The following is a 25,557-nucleotide window of genomic DNA, read 5'->3' on the forward strand; positions in this document are numbered from 1 at the left end:
GTTTGAGTGTGGATAAACTGGGCCTGCTCGGGCTGTTGAAGCTGAGATAACTGTTATCAGCCTCTTGGGAAGAAAGGCTGACCTGTGGCATGTACATCTAATATCTTGGGACGCATCAGTAGGGGGAGCAAAGCAAGGCACGATGGTTTGTTGGTGTTGAGTCACAGCAGCAGCGTAGTGATCCTGCATCCAAAGTTGCTGTTGTGAGAGAGGCATCAGAAGAGAGGGAAGAAGAACTCCAGCTAAGCAGTGTCTGCTGCTGTGTGCTTCTAGAGAACTGAAATAAAATTATACCTTGACTGAAAAGTGAATTGGCCATAAACTGTTATGAAACTGCTCTTGGCCAAAATTGGAAATTGAGAAACAGTGAGCTACTAGAAATTTTAATAATATAAAAACACTAGTGGGAATGCAGATAGCCTCCTGAAAATGTAAAAGTTTGTATTCCTCCTGTAATTTTTTACTTTAGACAAACCTTACAGTTGTGCTTTGAAGCATGCCACTTGGTGTTCTGAAATGTAGAATATATTTTGCTCAGACTTTTTTTTTTGGCTTTCATACATTGTATAAGACTCACAGGAGGATGATTTTGTTGTTAAAGGGAAGACCACCAAGTTACCAGGCAGCAACTGCAGAAACAGGACAAGCAAGTGTTCTCTAAAAAGGGAAATTAGTGAACTGTAAAAGACCATGAGATGATTCAGCCCTACCAGAATTTTGTAGAAGAGTTAAACTGGATTGCTAAACCGGAAGAGGCGTAAGGCTTTCTAGGCGGAAAAGTACTTAGACTGACAGGTTGAAATTGTTATAGAGAGTGAGATCCTGTGCATTGCCACACTCTGTGGCAAATGCTAAGCATAGTAGAGGCTGTTTGGATTTGGATGAGTGTAAAGGCCAGCTTTAGTCATTCTGGGACCAAGCCATCAGTGATAGGATAATTGTGCAATCTGCAGTACAAACTCTCAAATCTGTAACCCAAACAGGACTCCCTAAGGAAAGAAAAACAAAGTCCTACAGCTCACCATTGTATACTGAAGCCACTGACGTGTGTTACCACCTTTGAACCACTGTTAGCATAACTCTCAGAGGTAAACATGTAAAATTTACTCCTATCTAGCTGGTTAGTTAAAAATAGTGTATGTATTTGTCCAAGAGATTGAATGAGTTGAGTGTAAATATTTAGTTTGCTTGAGAGGGTGATACTGGGATATAGCTCATAGTTGACAGAAGACTCACACCAGCAATCCTCTTAATTGTAACAAGTACGCCATGTCAAGCCATAGCATTCAAAATTAAATTGGATAGTGGAAATTCAGTAGAAACAGCAGAGAACTTGCTGAAAAATTATTTTTAGAACTTTGAAAAAAAAAATCCATTATTGCAGATGTGGTGTCTTGAAACACTGTACTGCTTTGCTCAGATTATCATTTCAGGTATGTGCAAACTGAGGAAATGCTCATGTCTGTGTTAATAAGTGATGGTGGAGGCGTGGACTGGATTTACAGGTTCCTTCTTAACCCCATGTTCCTGCAGAACAAGCTGCTTGTGGCCAGGTCTGCCTGTGCTTAAACATTAAATTGTCAGTTACTTTAGTTGTCTTTGGAGATAAAACTGATACTAGAAGCATATCAGGGTGTTCCTCTATTTCAGCCAGAAAACAGCTGTTAGATAAGACTTTATCTGCAGGAGTTGGCAGCCTGGCCTTCATAACATCACAGCTATCCCATATTCTTAAGTCCTGTAGGAGAATCATGAAAGCATGGAGGATGTGCGCTCTCTTAGTATCCACAGGACATCTGAGATGTGACTGACGCCACATTTGCATTGAAAGAAGCATTTAGTAACTCTACGTGTGCATGCACATGCTTAAGTGAAAAAGCAGCAAGCACCGTCTATAGGTTTGGACACAGGAGGAAAAAACAGTTCACTGAGGGGCAGCATCCAACCCTATAATTGGACAGCCACCGCAGTTCAGACTACGCTTTTTGGTTATCAAAGGGAGGCACAAGGATCCTCGTTATTTGGCAGAGCTCAAGCTGCCTACTTAGACAACTTTCTAAATAGATTCATTTGGCTTTCACTGATTGGCTTCCTTTGTTTCAAGTGGCTTCTGCCAATTTACTTGGATTTGATTATTTTTAGGAAGAAAAGAGCCTGTAGCTCTGAAAAATGATGGTGGTTTTTTCAGTTTCAGTTCTTTGTCAGAGTTGGGATCAGAAAAAAAGGATTTAGGGTGAAATCTGTAGCATGTCATTTCTTTATCACCCTTACAGATGATATTGAGGCCTTACCTCCTCTTTTTAAAGTAAGGTAGGTAATATAAGGATTCATTAAAGCCTGAGAATATAAAAATAATTGCAAGCAAATGGAAGTATATCCTGGGGGAGAGTCCGCTCATCTGGGTTTTGAATCTCTAAAGAGACAAGCTTAGAAGCTGATGTCTGAGATCCCTTCCCAGTCCAAGGAAAGACTTTGAAACCTCATCCGACCTATTTCAGATTTCTGTTTTAGGGTAAGATAAAGTGCACCTTGGGCTTAATTGTCTAGAATGACAACGAGAGGAGCATCCAGTACCTAGCTCAAAGGCAGAAGTCTGCATTTAGCCAGATGTACAGGAAACAGGGCAATGTGCAAGAATTGCCAGGGTCCCCTCTCATCTCTGGCTAGGAAGCCTGTTTTGAACACAGCTTCTTTCTTAACAAACCAGTTATCTGAGACTGAGGTGAGTAAAGGTCAGTGCAAACTCATTTTCAGCTGTTACCCGTACTGCTCGTTTGTGGGAGAAGAGGTTTAACTGTGCTCAGCTTCCTGGAGAGAAAAGATGAGCGCCTACCCCATTGCTTTTCAGGCAGAGACCAAAAATAAACCAGTTTTAAGTTTTATCACTGTAATTCTTTTTCTCTAAAGGTCATTTTATACACCATTCTCTGTACTGTTCTGTTTTCTGCACACTTGGCAGCCACCCCTGGCTGACCTTCGGGGCACATGAAATGAAGCACGAGAAGTCCTTGTTGGTAAGGCTGCAGCATGTAGCACAGCAGTCCATGCAGGCTCCTCGCGGATGAGCTGACCTGCTGCCTGCCCCAAGAAGCTTTGACCTTGGTGGAGTGGTGAGGAGAGCAGAAAATAAGCAGAAGATAGGTCCATAAAATGGTCTGAATGGACTTAGAAGAGGGACTTCAGTGTCATTCTCATTTTGCTTTAGACAAGCTAATTAACCTAGTTGTAGTTCCTTCCTCTGACTAACAGGGATGTGTTTACAGCTAACCATTAATACAGGTGTACTCTTTATTAGTAATAAAAAGCAATTGCTATATGTGTTTATCCCAACACATGGGCAATAAAGAACTGTATTTCCACTCGTATTAAAAATTATGTCTCAATGGCAGTAGATTTTTCTCACCTTTAGTCACACACATACTTTGAAAAATACACACAGGTGTGAGCATGCCAGTGGATACATACTGCACTGTTGAGAAGTAGTTGCTTAATGATTTAAGTGTTGTATTAGCTGTTTAATTAGTTTACAATTAATTTAGTAACTGAGCCAGGGAGGCCTTGTTAGTATGTTTCCGCATGCACGGATAACAAAATGCAGTCTGGAATGACTTTGGGACTTGTTAGCTAAAATGACTGAACTATTTGCAGAGACCATTCCTGTTCTGAAGCCTACCCACTCACATGTATGCTGACCTCTACATCCAGCCTTTGCTTTTCAGAAGAGGTCTAAAAGCAGATGTAACATTTGAACCACTTTGTGGTCCTTGCAGTTTGGTGAGCAGATCCTCTGTGAGCACGCAGCTCTCATCCCAGCGTACAGGCCCTGTCCCCAGGCGTCACTCATGGAGGCAGAGGTGGGACTGTCAGAGGCCTCATCCTTGGGCTAGCTGTTTTCTAAGACAAATTGCTAAGCTAGTCTCTCTCCTCCAGCTTTTCTAAACTTAGAATGCTTTTTCAATAGACAGTGAACCAACAACCTTCCATGGGAACTTTTGGGTTGGAAAACTCCATATTGTTCACTTACCATTGAACATGTCTCTTGTGCACCTATGTAGCTAAATCTAGATTTTTTTTTTGTCATACTGTTTATTGGAACATTAATTAACCTGATTGCTCTCAGTTTTTAAATAATGGCTCCTCCTTGCTTACATATACCCCCATTAGAACATTTGCCCTCAATTTGTTGACTGCTTTAGCACTAGGTGAGCACAGTAATACACCTCTTATTTACAGACGTGGTGATTGTCATTCCCTGTAGTGAGAGTGAAGCACAGCATCTGAGAAAGCAAAGCTTCTTCAAAATATAGCAGTTAATAGGTATAGCAAGACAAGGTTGAAATGTTACCTTGACTAACTTTCCTTCATTAGTTTCCCAGCAAATAGGTTTTAGTTGGAGCTCAGTGTATTTGATTTTTCAAAGCTCCGGGTGGCATTGGCATAGCTACTGTAGAGCTCATCTGTTTCTGTAAATTGGTCTCATATGGCTGTGGCTTTCATGGCAACACTTGCTAACTCTTTCGCAACAGAACATCTGTGTACAAATTACCTCACAAGCAACAAAAAACGATCCATTGATATGAAGGAGCAGTTTCCCCATAGACTGAAATGTTGGTAGATCACTGTCCAGGATGCTCCAGTGGCCTGCATGGTGCATGGGGGGGCTAGTGGGGATGGGCAGGGAAAGCTGGAGGAGTTGTGCTTACAGTTATGGAAAGGAATGCTGCATGTGGGACAAATCTGTTTTCAAACGTAGGTGGTGGTTTCCACAATGTAGCAGAAATCATAATGCAGCTTGTACCTGGCAGAGGAAGAGTTAATGCTGTTTTGCGGACCAGTGCTTCTAGCTTTCTAGACCTGGAAGCACAGTCAGAAGTTGAGCTTTTTCTTTTTTGGTGGTAGTAGTAGGGCTTCAGACTGTGGAGAAAGACCAGCTGGAGTCCCCTTGAGTCCTTTTCCGTGAAGGAATGCCATGTGAGTAGTAGCGGTTAGTTGATATTGCCATATTCTTCCCTTATACAGATACTGGGAGAAAGGAGGGGGAAAAAAAAGCCCTGAAGCTAAGCTGTTGTTCCTATTGCTGAGTTATACTCTGCTGGGTGGCAGGTTTTCCAGGAATTAGGTTCTGCATGAAGGACAGAGGTGCTGCCTAAAAGTTCTTTGTTGTTGATGAATGTTTTTCTTTCTTGGTGTCAGTAGTTGTGTTGGTTGCAGCATAGCCAGACACTGCCCTGTGCAGTTAGGTTGAGCTAACAAAAAGAAGGGTGTGCTGCTGCTGGAGGGGCTTAGTGAGGTCAGGTGGGGACAGGAGGAGGAAGAGGTTGGTGACTTTTGGTAGCTGTATGTAAGGCTGTACCTCAGAGTTTTTTGCCAAATTGGATTAACCTGGGGCCCTGTTGGTAGGACCAGAAGTGATCTGTGCTCAGATCTGGGATCCCATTGCAGTTTTTTTCATTGCTCCATTCTTGCTCTGTTTTACCGTGTGATGGCCTTTACAGATGTTTTTACAGTGTGACTAATGGCACCCCACAGCTACAATTAGCACCTCCTCCGCTACCAGAGTACCTGTTGCTTTACAGAGATTTCTGCACTTCAAATCTCAGCTTTTTACTTTGTTGCGTTGGAACTAGGTATAGTGCCTAACAGAAAGGGCTTTAATTGAGACACCCTCTTTAACCCTGACACTGTTTTTGTACCATCTGGCCATACCTTCTCCAACCAGAATTGCATGCAGAGTTCCAGTATTGGGGCTACCAGCATTACAGCAGGGTGATTCTACTTAATAAAAGATGAACAGAGAACGCAGAGAGGGGTAAAAAAATTCGACGATCAAATTGTTCTTGCTGTTGATAGCAAATCCCAAGTTTGCTATTAAATCGTGTGGTTTTGCATCTGTGTTACAGGAAGAATGTCTATTGGTTAGGGAATGCCTTTGCTGGTGGCTTGCTCTGGACAGAAAGGCAAAGATAACTGGTAAAGTTCTGTTTGCTTTTGTTTTTGTTATTGTTAAGAGTGAACTTTAACAGTATCTTCTCACCACATTTTTAAAAAAAAAAAAGAAAAAGGCAAGCCATCAAAAAACACTTACCAAAGTGCAAAGCCACCACAGGAAGCACGCAACTACCAGAAATCTTTGTGAATAAAGCAATCTAGGGGATTCAAGTGTCTTGCCATATGCAGAGTAGATGTTGACCACATCGATAAAACTCTTTAAGGCCTTTAAAAGTGTTTTTAAGTGCTTATGGCAACAAGTTAGTGACACTTATTTTTAAACCAGGTAGAGTGCAAAGAGATGCCAGTATTTCAGTTCATTCTCCTGAGGGCTGCTGTGGTCAACTTGAGGTTACCCTTCACCATCAGTAACTCCTGCCCCCTGGGAAGTGCTGGGGTGCGAGCACTGCTTCTGGGCAGCTCAGCCCCATTGCAGGATGGTGCTGGACAAGTTCCTCCTCTGGGTTAAAGAAATTTTGCGGTAGCAAAACCTCCTCTCTCATCCGTTCCTTCTCTGAGACCAGGTGACCTCCATGCATGCGGTGTCTGATGGTGCGGTGTGCTAGTGCCTAGTGGATGAGGAGGGAGTGTGGGACTTGCTTCCAGTCCCTCTTTGCTGCCACCATTGTAATGTGCAGCCTGTGCACTTAGTGCTGCCCAGCTCCAGGGAGGAGGAAGCAGGGGGTGGAGAGAACTGGGACAAGAGTCTCCATTTTGTGACATGATTTGAAAATGAAAAGAGTTAAGAACATCTGTGGCTGCTCTCAAGGAAGTGGCTACAGAGCTGAACACAAGGGAAATGACCATGTGTGGTTACTGTGCTGTGAACAGCCGGTGAGTCTCAGAGGAGGGGAGCTTTGCAGTAGTTCTGTGGTCACCAAGAAGTCCCAGCTCCTTTGCACGTTTTACATATTCTCGAACTAGAAAGCTGTAGTCTGTGTAAGTCTGCCTGCTCAGGCCATTGGTATTTGGAGGAACTATTGCTTCTAATTCTACCTCTCGTGTTAGAGGCTGCAGAGCGAGATGTGGGACACCCAGGCTTGTTACCGATGCTGGTGCTGATTTCCTGGCTAAGTGGGCAAGTCATTTAATTTTTCTTTCTCCTATACTCATTTGCAGAAGAGACAAGCTGATAGTGTTTTTTGTGCCATCTCACCAATCTCGACTGTGCTAGGTATCAGCTGTTTGCTTGTTTTGGTTTGTTTCTTACTAAAGATCTAAGACATGATCAGAAATCTGGGTGCTGTCATAATAAATCTAAGCTTTCCTCTTCCTTAAAAGCGAGTAAAATAGAAGATTCCCTTGTTGGAGGAGCACCAGTGGATCATGGAGATGGTAATTGTACCTGAAGGGATGTATCATCTTGGTATTACGCCAAAGGTGATGTAGTGGTTTTGCAACAGGAGGGTAAAAATAGCCCCCCTCCCAGGTACACTCTCAGTCTAAATAATTAGCCAGCGGAACAGTGTTGAGTGTGGAACAGTGTGGTGCCAGGATGGCATGTCTAAGACCTGGGGTTCATCTTTTCTCCACAGGTACAGACTGCTGAGCAGATGAAATCAGTTAAGTGAATAAGGTGGAGATGAGATGGATTGTGGCTTATAAAACTTTTGGTTTGCAAAGAGAACTTGGAGGAGAACCTGTAGATGCATAGCGAGTCCCTAGACATCAGGTTTCTTCATCAAATATTTCAGCGTGGTAGCATCTCTGAGATTTTAAGGCTTGGAAGAGCAGGATGAAGTGGCCTCTTGCTACAGTCCGGTTAAAGAGGGGAGTTGTTCTGCAGTTGCAGTCCTTCATCTGGAAGATGTGGACAATGGAAATGCTTCATCTCCCTTCTGCTTAGGAAAACTGCTGGTAACTCCAAAATATTGAGGGAGCAAAAGGAGCTTGAATTACTAGGATATGTTGTGGAGGAGGAAGGTAGGTGTGGAAGCTTTGTAGAAGTCCTAGCACGTTGGACACTGAATCCTCCTTGTGCTCCTAAATCACAGCACCATCCTAGCCAGATGGCTGCTTTTGCTGCGTACATCCATGGCATAGTGAGTTGTGTGATGACGCTAGCCCTCTGTAGTCTTCTAGTTAGCAGAGAATGTTGCACATTGTAGTGCTTTTTCTTCCATTCTTTTTACGTTCGTTTCCACCCCTGCCTTTCTGATTGATCTGTGCGATGACTACAGTGTGTTTTCCTCTTTTGGAAAAGGTAGAACTGTTCCCTGGGCTTCTGCAGCTCCTCGTAGACCTAAGTGCTGCGCTGACTTCTGGCTTGGGTGTATGACCAAAGACTTATGAGTTGAAAGAGTTGTCATGTGTTAGTGGAGCTGATGGACATAACCCCGTGCTCACTCTCTAACTGCCTCAGTTGTGAGGCACATTATATTAGCTTTCACTGAAGTTTTAGCTTTTAACTGGGGCATGAAGAGCACATGCGAGGTCTTGCCACATCCAGTTCTAGTGACCTGACAAGGATCACTCGCCAGGTAAACCCAGAAGGAAGAAGCTTTGCACACCCGTAACACTTTCTCTTCAAAGAAAATGTGGATTTGGCGGTCTTTGCTGCACTGACTGATTTTCCTGGAAGTTTTTCCACACATCTGAACTGAACTTCAGGAAACCCCTTAAATCAGTGCAGTGCCACCAGGAAGAGGCCATGTTTCCTGAAGATCTGCTTCATTGCTGGGAAGATAACATGGCTTTTTGCCAGAGAACTTCCATCATCTCTGAAAGGTGCAAACCACCAGCTGCGTGCTAGCGTGGGCACAGAGAGGGGATGTAGGTGAGTGGCATGAAGGAGAACATAAAGGAAGGAAAAGGATCGTTAATGCTGTGTCCCAGACAGGAATAAAAACAGATTGTCCATGTAAATCTCTTTAAGGCTGGAATCCCCCTTCAGTCCTGTTAGCATCAGTCTTGCCAATAAAGTTCTTTTTTAGATGGTTAGCTTGTGGAAAAAAACAAAACAAAACAAAACAAAACTTTCCCCTAGCTTTTGCGTGTAATAGGTTTTGGAGTATCAGCTACGTGGTAATTATGTAAAAATCATATCAATTGTTTGGTAAGTTTCCATGATGGCTTGAGGCTTGATACATGAATATATTTGCCTCTAGGGAAATTAATACCGCTTTAGCTGAAATGCAGTTAGTATTGACTATACAAGGATATAGTAACAGATTGTAAGCTTCTCAAGAATTGTATAATTTAAAGTTGTTATTATACCAGAAACTGTGGATGAGAACAAATTAAGTACACATGGTTCAGAAGCAAGTTATAAAAATTGTTGGTCACTGTTCCTTTCATAGGAGCCCATTTTTATCCAAAGGAACATCAGGCTGGAAAGATCAGGTAATAAAGAGGAAAATGTGACTTTGTGTTTGTGTGCGTGCTCATGCGTCTGCAACAGCCGTTACAGATGGTACAATAAAGGTGGTGAATTAATACGCAGCTTTCTGAGCGAGCTGAAAAACTTCTTCCCACATAGGTGACACGTCATGAAATTCAGAGAAGTAGCTGATACGGTGTTGGAAAAGCACAGGAAATGAGCAGAGTTAATTCTCATAGTGTGACACTGAATTGAGTGGGCTTGTAAAGCGTTGAGTCTGGTCCGAACAGTCAGTAAGTGAACGCAACAGGAGTCTGCCTCCTCTGCTCTTTGGAGTTAGATTGCTAAAAATGGAAATATATAACATATGTTAATATAAGTGCACAAATAATGAAGGCTGGCTGACATACCTGACCATATGCACCCTGTTTTTCAGTTCTTAAGAACTTTGCTGTGTGTTAACTATTTTTGCTGAAAATTTCCATTATATGTGCTCTCAGCCTGATTTTTAAAACAAAGTTTTACAACATAGATCAGTCATATCACAGAATGAATACTGTAGAAAAACCCAAGGGGAATTAGTAATTCTGGTTTTAGGGTAGAGGTAAACAGCATGTGGTGAGATCACTCTGAATAACAGAATAAAATGAAACAAACACTAAATTGCGCATTCAGGGAAAGAGTCCTGTGGAATAAAAACCAGCATATGACATACATAAAGATGATGAAATATTGCATATGCACAGAAAAGACCCAAATACAGTTAAAAAGAAAACCTCATTCTGCCCTGTAGCACTTGGGTTCTTGAATTTCCAAAAATATCATTTTAAAAGCCTTTTTTTCTTCAGTGTGGCTGGAAAGCAACACCCCCAGAAAAGAGCGCCAATAGTAGTTATTATAGTTAATCTTAAATTATTAGTGAACAGAAGCTTTGAGAGTTGAGTTAGTGTAGTGAGCAGATCCACAGGTCAGAAGGAGACATGGACACCGTAGGCAGCAGGGAGGAGGGTGCTGAACCTTTTGTCATCTGACTTACTTGGACAAGAGTTTTAGACCTGAAGGAGCTCTGTGTATGGTGATGTCCTACTTCAATCAAAAGGTTTTACCTTTTTCTTTCTTGTGAGCTTTAGTTAATCGAGGTTGAGCTGACCTTTGCTGTGGTGGTGGTTGTGCCTTCCCACGGCTGCTCTAGGAGGGTGGTTGGTCAGCAGTGCGATAGCCCCCTAGTGTTGTTGTTTAGCCCCAGCCAGCAACTAAGCCCAACGTAGCTGCTCGCTCACTCCCCCCACCCTGGTGGGATGGGGGAGGGAATCAGAAGGGCAAAGTAAGAAAACTTATGGGTTAAGAACAGTTCAATAATTAAAATAAAACTGTAATAGTAGTAATATAATAATGTTAATAATAATAATAACAACGATGTAATGAAAAGGAGAATAACAGGAGAGAAAGAGGCAAAACCTGGGGTAGGTGGGGGAACCAACCAAAAAAAAGTGATGCAACTACTCACCACCTGCTGACCAATGCCGCCAGTCCCAGAGCCGCGATGGCTGCTTCCTCTGGCCAACTCGCCCTAGTTCATATACTGGGCATGATGTCATATGATATGGAATATCCCTTTGGCCAGTTTAGATCAGGTGTCTTGGCTGTGCCCCCTCCCCTCCCGGCTTCTTGTGCACCTGGCAGAGCATGGGAAGCTATAAAAGTCCTTGACCAGAGAAGCACTACTTAGCAACAACTAAACCATCAGTGTGTTATCAACATTATTCTCATACTAAATCCAAACCACAGCACTATACCAGCTACAGTGAAGAAACTTAACTCTATGCCAGCCGAAACCATGACAGTGATTTGGGATTTTAATGTGCTGATTCATCGCTGTTTGCTATTGTATCGATACTGTAATTTTCTTGTGTTAAAATTTATGAAGTTAAGTAGTGCACCTGGTTTTATTTTAAATAAGTCTCTAATAGGTTGTGCTAGATTAGATGTGTGTCACATGCTGAATGGGCTGTGACATGTTTCTTTACTAGGGTGTTGAAAAAATAAAATTGAGAACTTTCAGGCTGACATAAACTATGAATACTACAAAAATGGCAAGCCCTGTACACTTAAGGAAAGCCTATCTATTACTTTCTTAGCATAAGCAATTGTAAACATCCCCAGGCTCTGGATTTGTCATGAAACCAGAAACTAAATTGGTTGAAAAAGAAAAAAAGAGGAAGAACTTGCAAATGGTGTTTCAGACTGAGTTCTGGTTTGGTCAGATTTTATCTGGGATTTTCCTCTCCTCACTTTTTAGGGACTTTTGCCCCTGAAACAGACCTTCCATCTCTGCATTTGGCTTCCATGTTGTTTATGGTGGGAAGTGTAGAGACTGCAGGGGTAGTGGTGTAGCAGGGCCTGCAGGGGCGGTCAGCAGCGCTGGCCAGAGTCTTGTTTTCCTGTCAGAACTCCCCGAAATGAGCAGGAAGCAAAACTTGCATTTTTAAATCTGAGCAGGTCTCAGAGTGGAGGTTTGCCGGGGTGTTTCTTCTCAAAACCTGTGTGGGTTTCATGTTTTCCCTTTGCCCATTAAAATGTTTTATGAATGGAAAACAAAAGGTGCTGGGTCCATGGAGTCCAGGTGGGATGGGCTGCACGTGCAGGCAGCAGCTTTCAGGCAGCTGAGGGCATTTCTCCTGGCAGGCATGGTGGTTCTGCTTGCATCTCCTCCACATTGCAGTGTCTCTCTTTTGGGAACTGTGGCAGTTCTACTGGGAGAAATTTAAGTGTGTCCCACTGAGAATGAGAAAACTGAGTTGAGGTAAAAACCCAACAAAGCCTTTTGTCTGCTCAGATGGGGAGCATAAGCTACGTGGCATCTACAGCCTTGATTGAACTCAGGTGAGAAGTTTTCTTAAAAATGCACATTGGAGCTTGTAGCCAGTGTCTGTTGGTATCTGACATCTTGAAGTATCTGCCAGCTGACAGTTTTATCCTGTTTCCTTGTTCAAGTGAAGTTTTTTGTGTTTCAGGGCATTTTTTGTCGAGGTGGAATCTTGGCAGGGCCAGGTGCAGATGTCCTGGCTTCACAGGAGGCTTCAGAGCCAGGTGGACTTTCCTGGGCTCGCTCTTCCGCAACAGTGGATTAGCTTCTTCCTTCTTGTTCAAGGAAGATTTGCAGATAGTTTCTAAAGTATTTAATTTATGCCTCTGCCTTTTCTTTCCTTGATTTTTGAGGCATACAAAAGTTTAAAGGGGTTTTCTAACAAATAATGTTGTACATTTGGGTTTTTTCTGTAGAAATTCTGCAGGACTATTGGGCTTTAACCAATCTGCTTTTACTAAGGAAATCTTAGCTGTGGCAAGTCATAGGCAGGAACGGTGAGTTTTTACCAAATGTTATTCTCTTCCAAATACTTCATTAAGTCTTAATAGTTTAATAGCCAAACCAGAAACAAACTAATTTTGAAGAACCCTTCTTTAGAATTCCCTCTCCCTATTTTTTAACTTTTCATCTTTCTGATACCAAAATTCTGTGAGAACTTCATCTGTGTATGAGAGAAGCATACTTTCTGTGGGTTCCAGAACTGTTCATTGACCTCGTCCAAAGAAATCAGGTCCAAGTTTTAGCAATGATGGGTGCATGGTATTTTTTTTGTGCACCCAAAAATCACTAATTTTGTGGTTGTAACCCTTGCATGAAGGATGAACTGTTGCCCCCCGCTCTGCTGGTGGTGCACCGGGCTGGGGATTTGCTTACTGTGCCAGCTAGCAGAGTTACTCCATGACTGACATACAGAATTTTAAGAAGATGGCAGCTATGTGTGTATGCATTGGTCAGGATTTTAAATGACCAGAGAAACCCTTTGCTTTGGGGAGTGCTCAAAAGGCTATAAAGCGTGTGAAGTTAAGAAGCGGTATGTTGAGAAGAGCTATCTTCCCTTCCCCTAAATATTTTGCAGCATGCATCACAAAAGACTCTACCATAAGAAACAGAAATCAGGTGAAGAGAAAATGTGCTCTGAAAAAAGCAAATGCTGTCCAGTCAGTAAGACTAGTCGCAAGTAGAGACTGAGTGCATCCCTGTGGTCCTGTGTCTGTCCCCTGGAGAAGTGCTGCTTGAGGAGGATGGGCTAAGTATTGAGAGATGCTGCAAGGATGAGCGGGGGAAAGTGGAGCTTGTTGTGCAGGAAGAGACCAGTGGAGCTCAGTGAAAGCTAAGCAAAATGCAGTCTGAGAAAGGGTACAGCTGGTATCTGTAAATTCATCAGGGAACATTCAAGAGGGAGGGAGATAATCTGCAGGAGATACACAAAAATGATAGTGCACTGAGGCTCTGAAACTTTTTAAGTGGTAAAGGATAAAAATCCCTGTCAGATTTCTGAAGTAAAGCATGAGAGTCTGTGATGGCGCTGTGTAACGTGATGCCTAAGATTGCAAGAGACCAATATAGTGGCCGTGGGGAGCTCTGAGTCACGGACACAGGTTTGGCGTGAGACTTGGATGGGGGACAGTTGAACGGCTGCCTGTACATGCCTGCAGGCAGCAGGGTGTAGAGGAGCAAAGGGCTGCCGTAACGCTGTCCTGGCTGTCACTGTGTGCTGTGACCTGTATGTACAATAATATTACTGTGTAGGACTGATGAGAGATGCTACTACTAAGAGCAGGAACTTGTCTTGTTCAGTGGAGACTTTTTGGAAGACTGTTAAGATGCATTTTTAAAAAGGTGAATTCCTGACATTGAACATGGGAATATCTGGAAAACTCTTTAGTAAACAGTAAGTTAGAGATTGGATGTTGGTTTGCTTGGTTCATCCCCCAAAGTGAATTGTAAATGAAGCAGCACTTAAGGTTTTTCTTGTATTGTGGGAATTGCTGCCATGATTAGAAACAGGAGTATGAGCTATCAAGCAAAACCAAAGAACGCTGTGTTGAAAAGCAACAATTCTGATTTATGAATCTGCAAGAAGGCAATGGTTTTATATTTCCCTTCACGTTTTAAAATGTCTGGACAATCTTTTTAATATTATGCTGACACAGATATTAAAATATATTGAGTTTCAGTTACAAGATATGCCATTCAAAAGGGAGTGTTTTCAATTAGGTTAAAGCTAATATCCTTAAGCTTTTGCATTTAAATTTTCTGGTGCTGTGCAGAAATAATTACTGGCTTGCCTGCATGTTCAGTAATCACACTTTCAGTTACTTCTTCCCCATATTATTGCTGAGGGAATGTGTCTGGAAACTCAAATTTAGCATTAAAGTAGCATGGATGGAAGGAACATGCAATTTAATGGTAAATGTGTGCTCTGCTATTAATGTTAGTTTTTTCTATGATAGTATCACATTTGCTGGGCACTTTCCAAGTACAAGGGAGGCTTCTGCAGCACTGTCAGATTTTCTCCAGACTAAGCCTAAGGCTTATAAAGCAATATTCATTGAAGTCTGCTATATCAGATTAAGGCCCAATGCTGTTGCGGCAAGAACAGTATGCATTTAGTCCAAGAATGTTTTGGCAGAGATAGGGGAGAAGGGGATATGGAGGGATGGAGAATACAAATGGAGGAGTCTTTCAGCTTCAGATGCGTGATGGGTGACATTTAACAAACCAGCAGTACTGTCACATTTAGTTGAGACACATTTTGTCACATTTAGTTTACTGTCACACTTAATTAGTGACTACCCCAGGAGAAGCAAGTGGGATGGTTTCCCTTTGAGAGCGTGGAGCTGTGGCTGGTGGACAGTGATGCGGAACCAGTGCCAAAGTATGGGAGTCTTTCTGGAGATGCAGAACAGAGTCCCACATCCTTATTCTCTTCAAGAAGTCCAGACTCCTTCTGCATCTGGCTTATTCCCATACCAGTGGGAGAGGAGCAGCCTTGCCCACCTTTGGAAAGGAACATACACCCATGACTTCCAACCATGCAAGCTCTTTCACTGATGCTCCATGCTCTACTATCAGGAGTGGGACTAAGGAGACTTCTTACCAACGACCACTCTTCCCCTCTTTGCTTCTTTGGTATTCTTGTAGTGTCTTGTTGATTTTACAGCCCTGGTATCAGACAATGCTTTAGATAGAGGCACTGTCATGCCTGCCATTAAAAAGAGATGGTATTGATATTTTGATATTTTCCTGGTTTGCTTCAGGTGATAACAACAAGCTGTAACTTTGGGTGGGAGTAGTTTTGCAAACTAGCCCCAGAATACTAAGTTGGTTGTGGTGTTAGATAAGGCTTAAAAAAGAAGTAGGCTCTTGGAAGGTGCCCCTGCTGCTTGAAGGCACTGAAGTAATGGGCTGCACTCCTTGTGAACATGGTTTTTCCGAGAGAAAGATGACCCTTTCAATGATACTGTGTTGATTAGATTACTTATTCTCTGCTGCCTACCCAAGGGTCTGCACCTTTCATAGAGCAAAGGAGAATAAAACAAAGAAAAAAACTGGTAGTCTGGAAGGGAAAGAAACAATAGAGACTAGGGAAGAATTGGAATTAGCAATATGTAGTTAAAAATGTGAAGACTGAAGTGACTTCAAAAGCTGTGAAGGAGATAAAGGACTGAGAATAATGCTTCTTTGGTGTCTCAGCTAAGGGTTGCAATAAGTACACCACCAAACTCATGGTTGGTGCTCTGAAAATAAGAAAAAACAATGAATGACGAAGGCTTTCCCCCGGTTTTTATTTGCATCTCAACCAGCGTGCCCAAGAAATCAAATCAGTAGCCTCCTATGACTGTCTTTGGTTGAGACTAGATCTGGATCTCAATTATATTAATGGAAAGATACCCTCAGATAGCAAGTGGCATTTTATCAGCATGACCATATATTTTGTGCCTCAAACTGTAGAAAGCCATTCCTGACATTTTTTTTTTTTTTTCCCTCAGCCACAGTCAAGTTGCTCTTGGAGATTGTGAAGATAATCCGTTTCAGTTGTGTAGAGGATCAGACAGTCACATAAATGCAGGTGTGTTGGCTTTTGAGGTTTGGTTTTGTTTGTTTTTCGGTGGGATGATTAAATTAGTAAACTATAGAATTGGTGGTTTGGGCTTTTGTTATTAATTGAGCCAAACTTAGTAAAATGTGGAACACAGACCCCATAATACCCAGAGTGTGTGTTCATCTAATTCCTTTCTGCTCTTTCTATTTAAGCACTGAGTATGAAATGCAACATGCATTTTCTTCTGAGTTAGAGCTGTCTTGTATGCATTCTTGGCAGTCTAAAAGATATTCCATTAAACCTATTTAGTGCTACTTTTTCCTTCTGGAGATAGAGAGAAGTATTAATAAAAAATAACTCTTTGATAGAGCTTATTTCACTGTGACACATTAAGTATAAGGAGTTTAAAAAAAACAAAGGTTGAGAGGTGAGAAAACTATCAGAAATATTTAGCTGTTAAAGTAGATTGTAAAAATAGAAGCTAATGTTTTGTGTTTTTTTTTTTTTTTTTAAAGGAAATATAAATTGTAGTGTTTATATTACCCAGCCTCCAGTATTGTTTTTCATCCAGTTAGGTGCCTAAGGATGTGAAAGTTATTCCTGCTTTACAGTAAGAAGAGAAACCTTCTAGAATAGTTGTGGAACCAGAAGAACTTCAGCAGAGGGGAATTATTTGGAACAGAGTTACCAGAAACAGAATAATCATTGACATTTCTTTTTCACTTTTCCTCTCATTTCTGAAAAGTACTGATTTTGAATAATCAGGTCATCAGTGTGAAGACTTCAAGAAATGCTTTGCCTGGCCCATCATAGTATGCAGTAGCTTCATGAAGCAATGGATTTATGTTCTGACAAATATTTGAACTCTTCTTCACATTTTCCATAACTATTTTTCCTCCACTTTCAGTATCTAAATGTAAAAGAAGATTGCAAAGCCATGGCTTTCTGTGCAAAAATGAGGAGCACAAAGAAGAGCGAAGTAAACCTGGAAGCTCAGCATCAGGGTTTAGAAATACTTTTCTACCTGCAAGATAAAAATCCCATTTGTTACACCAGTGGCGAGTTTACCTCAGAGGAGCTGTGCATTGAAGCTGCCCAGAGGTGTTGTGAGTATATGGATTTGATATAAGTTTTCAGTGGCAAGGCCTGACAGTATCAAAAGTGATGCATCCTTCTCTGCATGCAAGTCAATGTTTGTAGAAGAAATATACATCTTACATAGTCTAGGCCAAGGGTCTCTTTGGGCAGTTCTTAAACTGCTTGGAATGGAACAAATGGTGGGAGACACTGTCTTGAGATTTGTATAAAGTGATGACCTCCCACCCTGGTTGCTGGCAGATACAGGTACTAATTTTTTAATTTGTGTGGGATGATTAGGTTTCTTTTAAGAGAAGAGGAGACAACGTATACAAATACGTTAACACAAAGCTGGCTTTACCTTGTATGCTAGTTGGTAAGCCTGTCAGGATCCGTCCCATGTTATAAAACATTTTGGAGAGGGCTAATGAAAAAAAACAACCAACAAACAAAACCTATTCGCTACTTGTCTTGTTCTAGTTTTGTTACTTGACACTTCTTTGCAGAGAGTTGTGATATCCATAGTACTAACAGTTCACCAGTCATGATAACCTGAACTGCACACAATTGCGGTAATACATAAATGTATAATGAAGATTTCTTGCTTTTGTCACTGTGGTCCTTGACTCAGCAAAATATTTGAGGATCTATGTAATTCTACTGGAATTAGTGGATTTAATCTATGTTTGAGCTTCATGAATCAGTGTACTTTTATATTTACGATTCTGAAGTTCTTTCCCACCCTGATCCCAGTTTTGTGTTCCCCAAGCTTCATGGAACACTAAGTATTATGCAGCTGGTACGGTGAATCTGGTTGTATAAATAGGCAAACTGGACATAAGTTTTCCTGCAGCTTTAAAATGTTTTCTTTTCCCACGTCATCTTGGTTCTTGTAACATTTGAGTACCCTTCAGTTCATTTAGCTAATTCCTTCTCTTCTATTGGAAAGGCAGGAATGATGGGAATCTGAAGAACAAACCTCATCAAATAAGTAGTAATGTTTTTTGAATATTTTTAATGAAAATGAGGAGTACTTAAAACCCACCCATTTATGTCAGCATGGAAGAGCTGTGAACTGCTGCTGTTTGTATGGGTGTGAACCCACATACTGTGCAACTGCTCTCAATCTGTTGGAAGTTTAAAACCTTTGAAGAAATGACTTCAAGTGAGCTTTCCTTAAGGGAACTTCTTTCTGCCTTCTCTCACTCTTCACTAAACCCACAGCGCATGGCAGTGAAGTACAAAAGTCTTACCCATTTCAGCAGGCCTGTGATGCTCGTCTCTGCTGTAAATCACAACTTGAATAGTTAAACCACTGATGGCATCTGCATACGGCTTGTTGACCTGCAGAAGGCAGTGGCTGCCCAACTCCACCTTCTGTGAACTTTGCAGTTAGGCTCCTCAGTTTTTATTTCCTTGGCTTCACCTCTTCCCTTCTGCTTTCTCTCCCCAATTCACAATAGAAATGGCTTCGCTGAATTCTGCAGGGCCCCGACAAAGTGCTCTGCAATTGGCCCAATTTCAGAAAGACACTTAAGCACATGCCACAGTGCTCTCTCTGCCACAGAGCTGCTTGCCTGACTAGGGCTTTTGTGAAAAGGTACAGCCTCCTATTAGGCAGGAAACTGAAGCAAGGAATTCAAACAGTGGTAGAGCTGTAAACATACTGTAGCCTGTTTTTTCTCTGGCATGATGTAAATGCAAAGGTTAAAGCAAGTCGGCCTAGACATAGAAGTCAAAGTCTGTTCTTTGTTGGAAAACCCTTTGTTGAATTAGGAAAGAATGGAAAGATGACATTTTGCCTGCTTACTAATGAGAAAGGGGATTTTCATCATTTCGCTAAAATCTTGTCTTTCAACTATGAGAGTAAAATTTATTAATAAAATATAACTGAGAACAAAGTTGTGATATTGCTGAGTGGTTTTGTTAAAACACCTATTTCTGTGATATGGGAAAAGTGAATATTTTTAAGTCGTTTCCTCTTAAGTTCAGACCTGTGGCAAAATCAGGATTTCAGAATAAGTTTAATGTTAGAAGTAGCTGAAGTGATATGCTGCTTAATACACAATAAAACTGATGGAGTGAACCAATGCACAGTTTGCAGTTCCACTCGAACCATAGATTTCTAGTGTTTGTTTTAAACTAATCCTAGTATAAGTTTCTTTTTATGGTATATTTTGCAAGATCAGATATTTGCTTTATGCATTTATATTTTTGGGGTGTGCATATGTAGTGTAGCCTTGTGATTCATACATTTGTTTACTTTTTTCTGACAGCTATATCTCCTCTGTGCCATAATCTCTTTGCATTGTATGATGAAAATAAAAGACTCTGGTATGCACCAAACCAGGTCTTTAAGGTAGATGAAAAAACATCACACCGGCTCCATTATCGAATGAGGTAAGTGCAAAACATCTGAAAAATGATTCCTTAACCATATGTAGATGCTCTGACTCTTACTACTGAACTCAATGAAGAAGCAGGAAAGCAAAACCAAAAGAAGCAGCTTGCTTTTCGCAGCATATGTGAGAGATTAACAGTAAAAGCTTATGTCTACTGATTTTTTTTTCATCTTCGCTATATAACCATGTAAAAAGCCCCAGAAGTTGAAAAACCACAAGAACCCATACCCACAAAGCTGTAGGTGACTGAACTAGCTAAAAACTAAATTGAAAAAAATGGCTCAAAAACATTTTATTATGTCAGTATTTTGCATGTTTCGATTTCCATTTGAAATGTTCTAAGTGAACTGTACTCCTACTGAAGTCAATGGGAATTTTACTGTTAACTTGAAGAAGCAACATGTTATTGCTTTTGAAATTCTCCTCCAGGACTGTAGGGGAACCTGTGTGACCTCCCTGTGGGTGGCATGCACTAGTCTGGAAAAAGCATCAGAAAATAGAAACCATTGTTCCCAGGATCTTTATCCGTGATGAACCATCAGGTTGAACTTCAGGTGGCATTCTTAAAATAGAACGCATAGCCGGTTGAGATTTCTGGGGCTGAATGGGTACACCAACCCATATCCACTGGAAAGTGAAAGCAGTAATGCTGACAACTGTTGAGCATCCTCACATACCCTAGCTAAAGGAAGGATTTTCTCCTTCTAAGATTTGATAGAAATCTAATTCTGCATGTTATACTGCCTTCTTCTTTTGATCTTTGTCCTGACTTTTATTCTTACGTCAATATGAGCTTTTAAGTGTATGATATAGGAGAAAAATGTATGGAATAAGCTTTGCTTCTAGGAATAATTAGCCTAGAAATTCTACCCATCTTAAGTCCACAGACCATTTTTTGTCGATTCTTCAAGGTACAACTGTAAGAAAACAAGCTTCTACATAATATTCCCTCTCTGCCTTAAAATGTAGTACTCGTGTATGTGGTCAGTTTGGGTTATAGAGAAAAAACTTCAAATGCTAATACAACTGTATGCATTTTAACATCTTTATCCTGATAATTTCTAGTTAGACAACATGATTATCACTTGGACATGCTAATGGGAGAACTGTCATGTATAAACCTCAGGTTGTGCATCCAAACCGTTTTCCAGGCTTATTGGAGAGTAACAACCACATTGCTTATGCAGATACAAAGAGAGAGCTTTGAAAATGTGATCTTTGAACTGTTAGGTGTTTCGGTTCTGATTACATTTGTGTCAGGCTGGTATTGTTATTGTTGGATGAACTGTTATGAGGAAAAAAAATACTGGGAGACAACAGAAAGATCTTTGCTTTTCAAGTAATTATAATACCAATACCTATTTTTAGAAGAGGATATTATAGTCTCTTCTTTTTTCTTTAACACAGTCTTATTAGTGGTATTAATGACTTAACCATGGCTAATCTCATCTTTAAACAGCTGTGATTCAAGTTTGGCAGATAACACCATACAATAACGGAATTGAGTGACTCTCTAAAAGAAGCTCTGAGAACTCTTAATGGCCTCTTTACAGAGCATTAAGTGCCCCTTCTTACTTTAAGGGATAGGTCAGATTAGCCATATGCTGGATAATGGAATTTCTTGGTATACTGTGAGTCTGGGGCATTTTCCCAATACTGAAGTTCTTTGATGCGGTGTGCTTTTCTCAGTAAAAGACGGTGGTATTTTAAAAATGTAGTTGTAGGAATTTAATCCTCTGATTAGAAGTATGATGCTGTTTTTAACTCAATCCTTAAAATAGTTTCCGCTGTGTTTAGTGTTTATATGTTTCTGCTTTGGGTGAATGATGAGAGCTCTCTCCAGGTACTCTTTCATTCCTACTGCATCTTACCTGCAGGGCAGGTAACACCTGCTTTAAAACTGCTTGAACACCTGCCTTTTATAAATCATCTTCGGCTGCTCACAACTCTCTCAAATTTTTTGTATGTGGGCAGAATTACTCTATGTTGAACTTTATTTTCTGGAATTTTTTCTGTTTTATGATGTTACAGAATGAAGCTGTGGAAAATGCCTTGCTTTCTGTATTTAAAAGTTCTGGTGGTTTTTTTTTTTTTAAGCTTTGGATTTGGGATGTGAAGTTTGGCAGGGGCATCTCTTTTGTCAGACGTACTTCATCCATGAAAATTGGCAAACCTTTGGCCAGTAATACATATTTAAAAGAATTTCATATGCATTTAAGAAGAGATTGCATGAGTTTAGGTGCTCCAATCTAAAGATTCCCATCTCCCTAGGAATACTGTAGTGTACTGAAGAAGTGATAATTTTCTTTGTTTCATTTATGATCTATTGTATGTCTTGGCTTGGGCATCTGAATTGAGAGTAAGGCTGAACACTGAAAAATTATGAGCAATACAGGATTGTGAAACTTCTCTAAATGAATATTGTTTATTCTGAGCTCTGCAAGAGGAAGAGTTCCTCTTGAAAAAGGAAAATGGTCTGGACTTATTTAATAGCACAATGTATTAGACCATATATAATAATTTAGAGACTAAATAATTTTTATGTGGACAAACTTACTTCTGAAATTTCATTACATTGATAGGTTTGAATTAGTCATACCCTATTAAAATTATATATATAAAACAAAGGTATGTGACTACGAGTAGTTTCAAACGCTTTTAGATGTTTCATTTTTCTCCCACTGCTGAAAATTTTAGGTTTGGTTTCTGATTGTGTGAGCTTCCCGTCTTCCTCCTCCTCCCTATCAAATCTCTGCCAGCTGCTATACTTTTGGTAGTATTTTAAAAGGACTTGTAAACTTTGTAACTAGCCCTATATTTCTTTCACGTGCCTCAAGTTTCAAAAAACCAACAGTCTACAACATAAGAAACCACAGTATTTTGTAATATCCTGGACTAATTAGCACACCAGCTGATGGAGGAGGAGTTTAACCGTTCCATAGCTGGATTTTGTTTAAGCCAGAGGTAGCAGTGTTTCTTGGGTTGGAAAGGGGACCCAATGCACACATTTCTGCAAACTCTAGAAAGAAGGAATATCAGAGCCATGCAGCAGGTCCCCCTCCAGCATTTCCACTGCTCTTTGCCCAGCTGAATGGGTGAAGTGCAAAACTACTTCCTTCCAGGGGTGACCTGGTTGAGCTGACTCCCAAAATCCCCTGTTGGCCCTCGCCCATGCTGCAACTGCCTGCCCTGAGTTAAGGCACTCTAAAGGAGGGGTAGATCCTGCTCCTGAAACTCAGGAGCATGCAGTCTCCTTTCTAGCTTGTTTGCAGGACTTCTGAATTGGAAAGCTTGTGCTCCTGTTTCTGTCTGTGAAAGTGGAGTGGTAATAATCTGTCCTTTACCACAAGTCCATTGGTCTTTTCAAGGCACAGACTCTCCTTTATTGATATGGTTCCCCAAACAATGGGGCTCTAATTTTTATTGTAACTCTAAGTGTTGTCTTAATCAGTGCAGTTTAATCGGTGAAAGGAAAAAATTCTCGTCTCAGTTACAAACAATATACAATACCTTGCCCATAATTATTTTCAGGAAATACCAAAAGAATTGGAGTTATTAATTATCACTCAACTTATAAAGGAGCGTGCGGAAACAAAGTAATTTCCTGGAGGCAGAAGGATTTGCTTTCCTTTGCTTTTTATGCTTCATCCAAAGGAGTTCTGCGGTATCTCACAGTACTTGTCAGGAGTTTTTGGCACAGTTGTGTGTTGGTGTTCCTACTCATGCTAAAGATAAATGTTTTGGGGACTTGAAAAGACTTACCAAAAAGAAGGGATGGACAGGAATAGAGTAGAGAAAATCTGACCTCTTAAAGAGTAATTTGATACATAATTCTTCATTTGAATGGTCAACTTACTGTGCAGATAACGTGGTTAAAAGACATGGTACTGAACTGAAGTTAGTAATTTTGTTTCACTCTTTAAGATCCTGACTCTGCACTGAAGCTGATACACACCAACCTCAGTCACTTCAGTACTGGGGCTTAATCCCTGAAATCCCATTCTGGTCAGAGACAAATCACAAAGATATAGTCACATAGTTTAAAACACGCATGTTTGCATGTGGATTGTCCTGCATGACAATGTTCGTAAACATTTGCCAGTTGACTTACTGCCTGCCTGCTGTCTGGTTCTTGTCTTCCAGGCCGTATCTCTTGCAATTTTTATTGTGTTATATTTGAAATGAAACTGCTTCGGCAGCATAGTGATTTGTTATTTGAACAGATTTGTTATTTTTAATCTCAAAATGTGTTTGTAGATTATAAGGCAGTTTATCTATTCAGCTTTTTCTTTCAGTACAGAAAATGTCTATTTCCAATTCAGGAGTTGGATATACCCATGACATGCCTCAGCATTTTCTACCTACAACCTTAGGTTTTCTCCACTCACTTTTTCTTTACTACTTCTTTTACGTGCAGTGTCTATTACCGTTCACATTCATTTGTCTTTCTCTTGTGTAAAGCTGTTTGATGTCATTTTGGTTACAAAAAGTGTTTATGATTTTGCAGATCACATTTTTAGGTAGACATTAAAAGCTTAGCTGTTGATACGTCATGGTAACGTGAAACGAATTATGTGACACAGTGCTCACTGTCCATCAGAAATGTCCAATTTCACACCTGCCTTGTGTTAATGCAGTAATATAAATACACACACACACACAAAATGCAGTAATTCTGGATTGTTTGCACTTGCTAATGCTGAATGCTCCTCTGGAGTTAGACTGACATATTCTTATAGAAATCCTTCCTACTTAGCTCTGGGGTAAATCTGCTCTGCTGTAACCTTTTAATTTTAAGTAGTTCATGATCACATGCAAGGCATGAACCTTTGCAAAAGGTACATTGATTCAAACCAGATTTAACAAAACTTCACTTGATTAAAAATGTTACTAGAACCCAAATAAACACACATTTCTGGAATAATTGAGGCAGAGATTTCTAAAAGGTGCTAACAGAGGCTTGAACTCCAAAATTTCATTTATTTTCAGCAGATCCCAACGCCTTTAGCAGGTTTTCAATTAAATAGCCTTGTGTACAGATATGAGAAAAAACTTGTTTGCTTGCAATATGCACAGAACATTAACTGTGTCCCTTTAAAACTGGATGATTTGAATTAGTGTCTTTTTCACCAGCTCCATTGAAAACCAAAAGGAAGCAGAAATTCTAGGGAGCAAGGCATAGCACTGCTTCCCGCTCCTGCCATGGGGGAGGTATTCACATCAGTTCTCCTGTGTTCATTGCTTCAGTGCCTATAGAGGAGGAGGTGTGAAGTCTTGTTAGCCCTTTAGATGAGCCATTTTATCTTAGAATGCCAATGCTAACTATGGCACAGTAGAAGCATTACACTCTCTTACACTGTTTAAGCAATGTCAGAGGTGATGGAAACGTAATTGTCAGCTGAGTGGCGGCTTTTTCTTTGGTGGACTCCTTATGAATATGACAAGCAATCAGGCATGCTGTTGTGAGTTAAGAGTGAGATACTGTTGAGTACACCAGTTTTCCCCAGTTCCTCAGGTTAGGCATGCGGCTTCAGCAGTGGACCACTTTAAGTTGCAGCCTCGGGGCAGAAGATTTATGGATTTTTGTCTTGCAACTGGTTTTCTTTTAAAAGTTTAAATTATGTATCTAATGTAAATGGAAAATTTCCCAAAAAGTTTTGAAAGTTTATTCCTCTCTTCTTGCAAGATACTACTTTACAAACTGGCATGGAACTAGTGAAAATGAACCCTCAGTGTGGAGGCATTCACCAAGGAAGGCAAAGAACTCTTATGAGAAGAAGCCAGCACCAGAAGGAACCCCTATACTTGATGCAAGCTCATTAGAATACATCTTTGCGCAGGTAGGAGGTTGCTTGCG

At 40.7% G+C, this 25,557-nt stretch overlaps 1 protein-coding gene across 8 annotated transcripts in view; it reads left to right on the plus strand.

Annotated features, from left to right (window-relative positions):
- JAK1 (Janus kinase 1) overlaps positions 1-25,557 on the plus strand; it is a 66,411-nt gene that overhangs the window by 18,105 nt on the left and 22,749 nt on the right. For 4 of the 8 annotated variants that reach the window (XM_075097356.1, XM_075097354.1, XM_075097355.1 and 1 more), the window contains exons 2-5: positions 16,169-16,248; positions 17,129-17,327; positions 19,575-19,698; positions 25,387-25,540. In XM_075097356.1, the coding sequence (XP_074953457.1) occupies positions 16,243-16,248; positions 17,129-17,327; positions 19,575-19,698; positions 25,387-25,540 (483 nt within the window). In that variant the 5' untranslated portion in view covers positions 16,169-16,242. The remainder of the gene's footprint in view (positions 1-16,168; positions 16,249-17,128; positions 17,328-19,574; positions 19,699-25,386; positions 25,541-25,557) is intronic. The other 4 variants (XM_075097350.1, XM_075097351.1, XM_075097352.1 and 1 more) reach the window with 1 other exon arrangement.

The sequence above is a fragment of the Phalacrocorax aristotelis genome, chromosome 6, assembly GCF_949628215.1.
Source record: "Phalacrocorax aristotelis chromosome 6, bGulAri2.1, whole genome shotgun sequence".
NCBI lineage: Eukaryota > Metazoa > Chordata > Aves > Suliformes > Phalacrocoracidae > Phalacrocorax > Phalacrocorax aristotelis.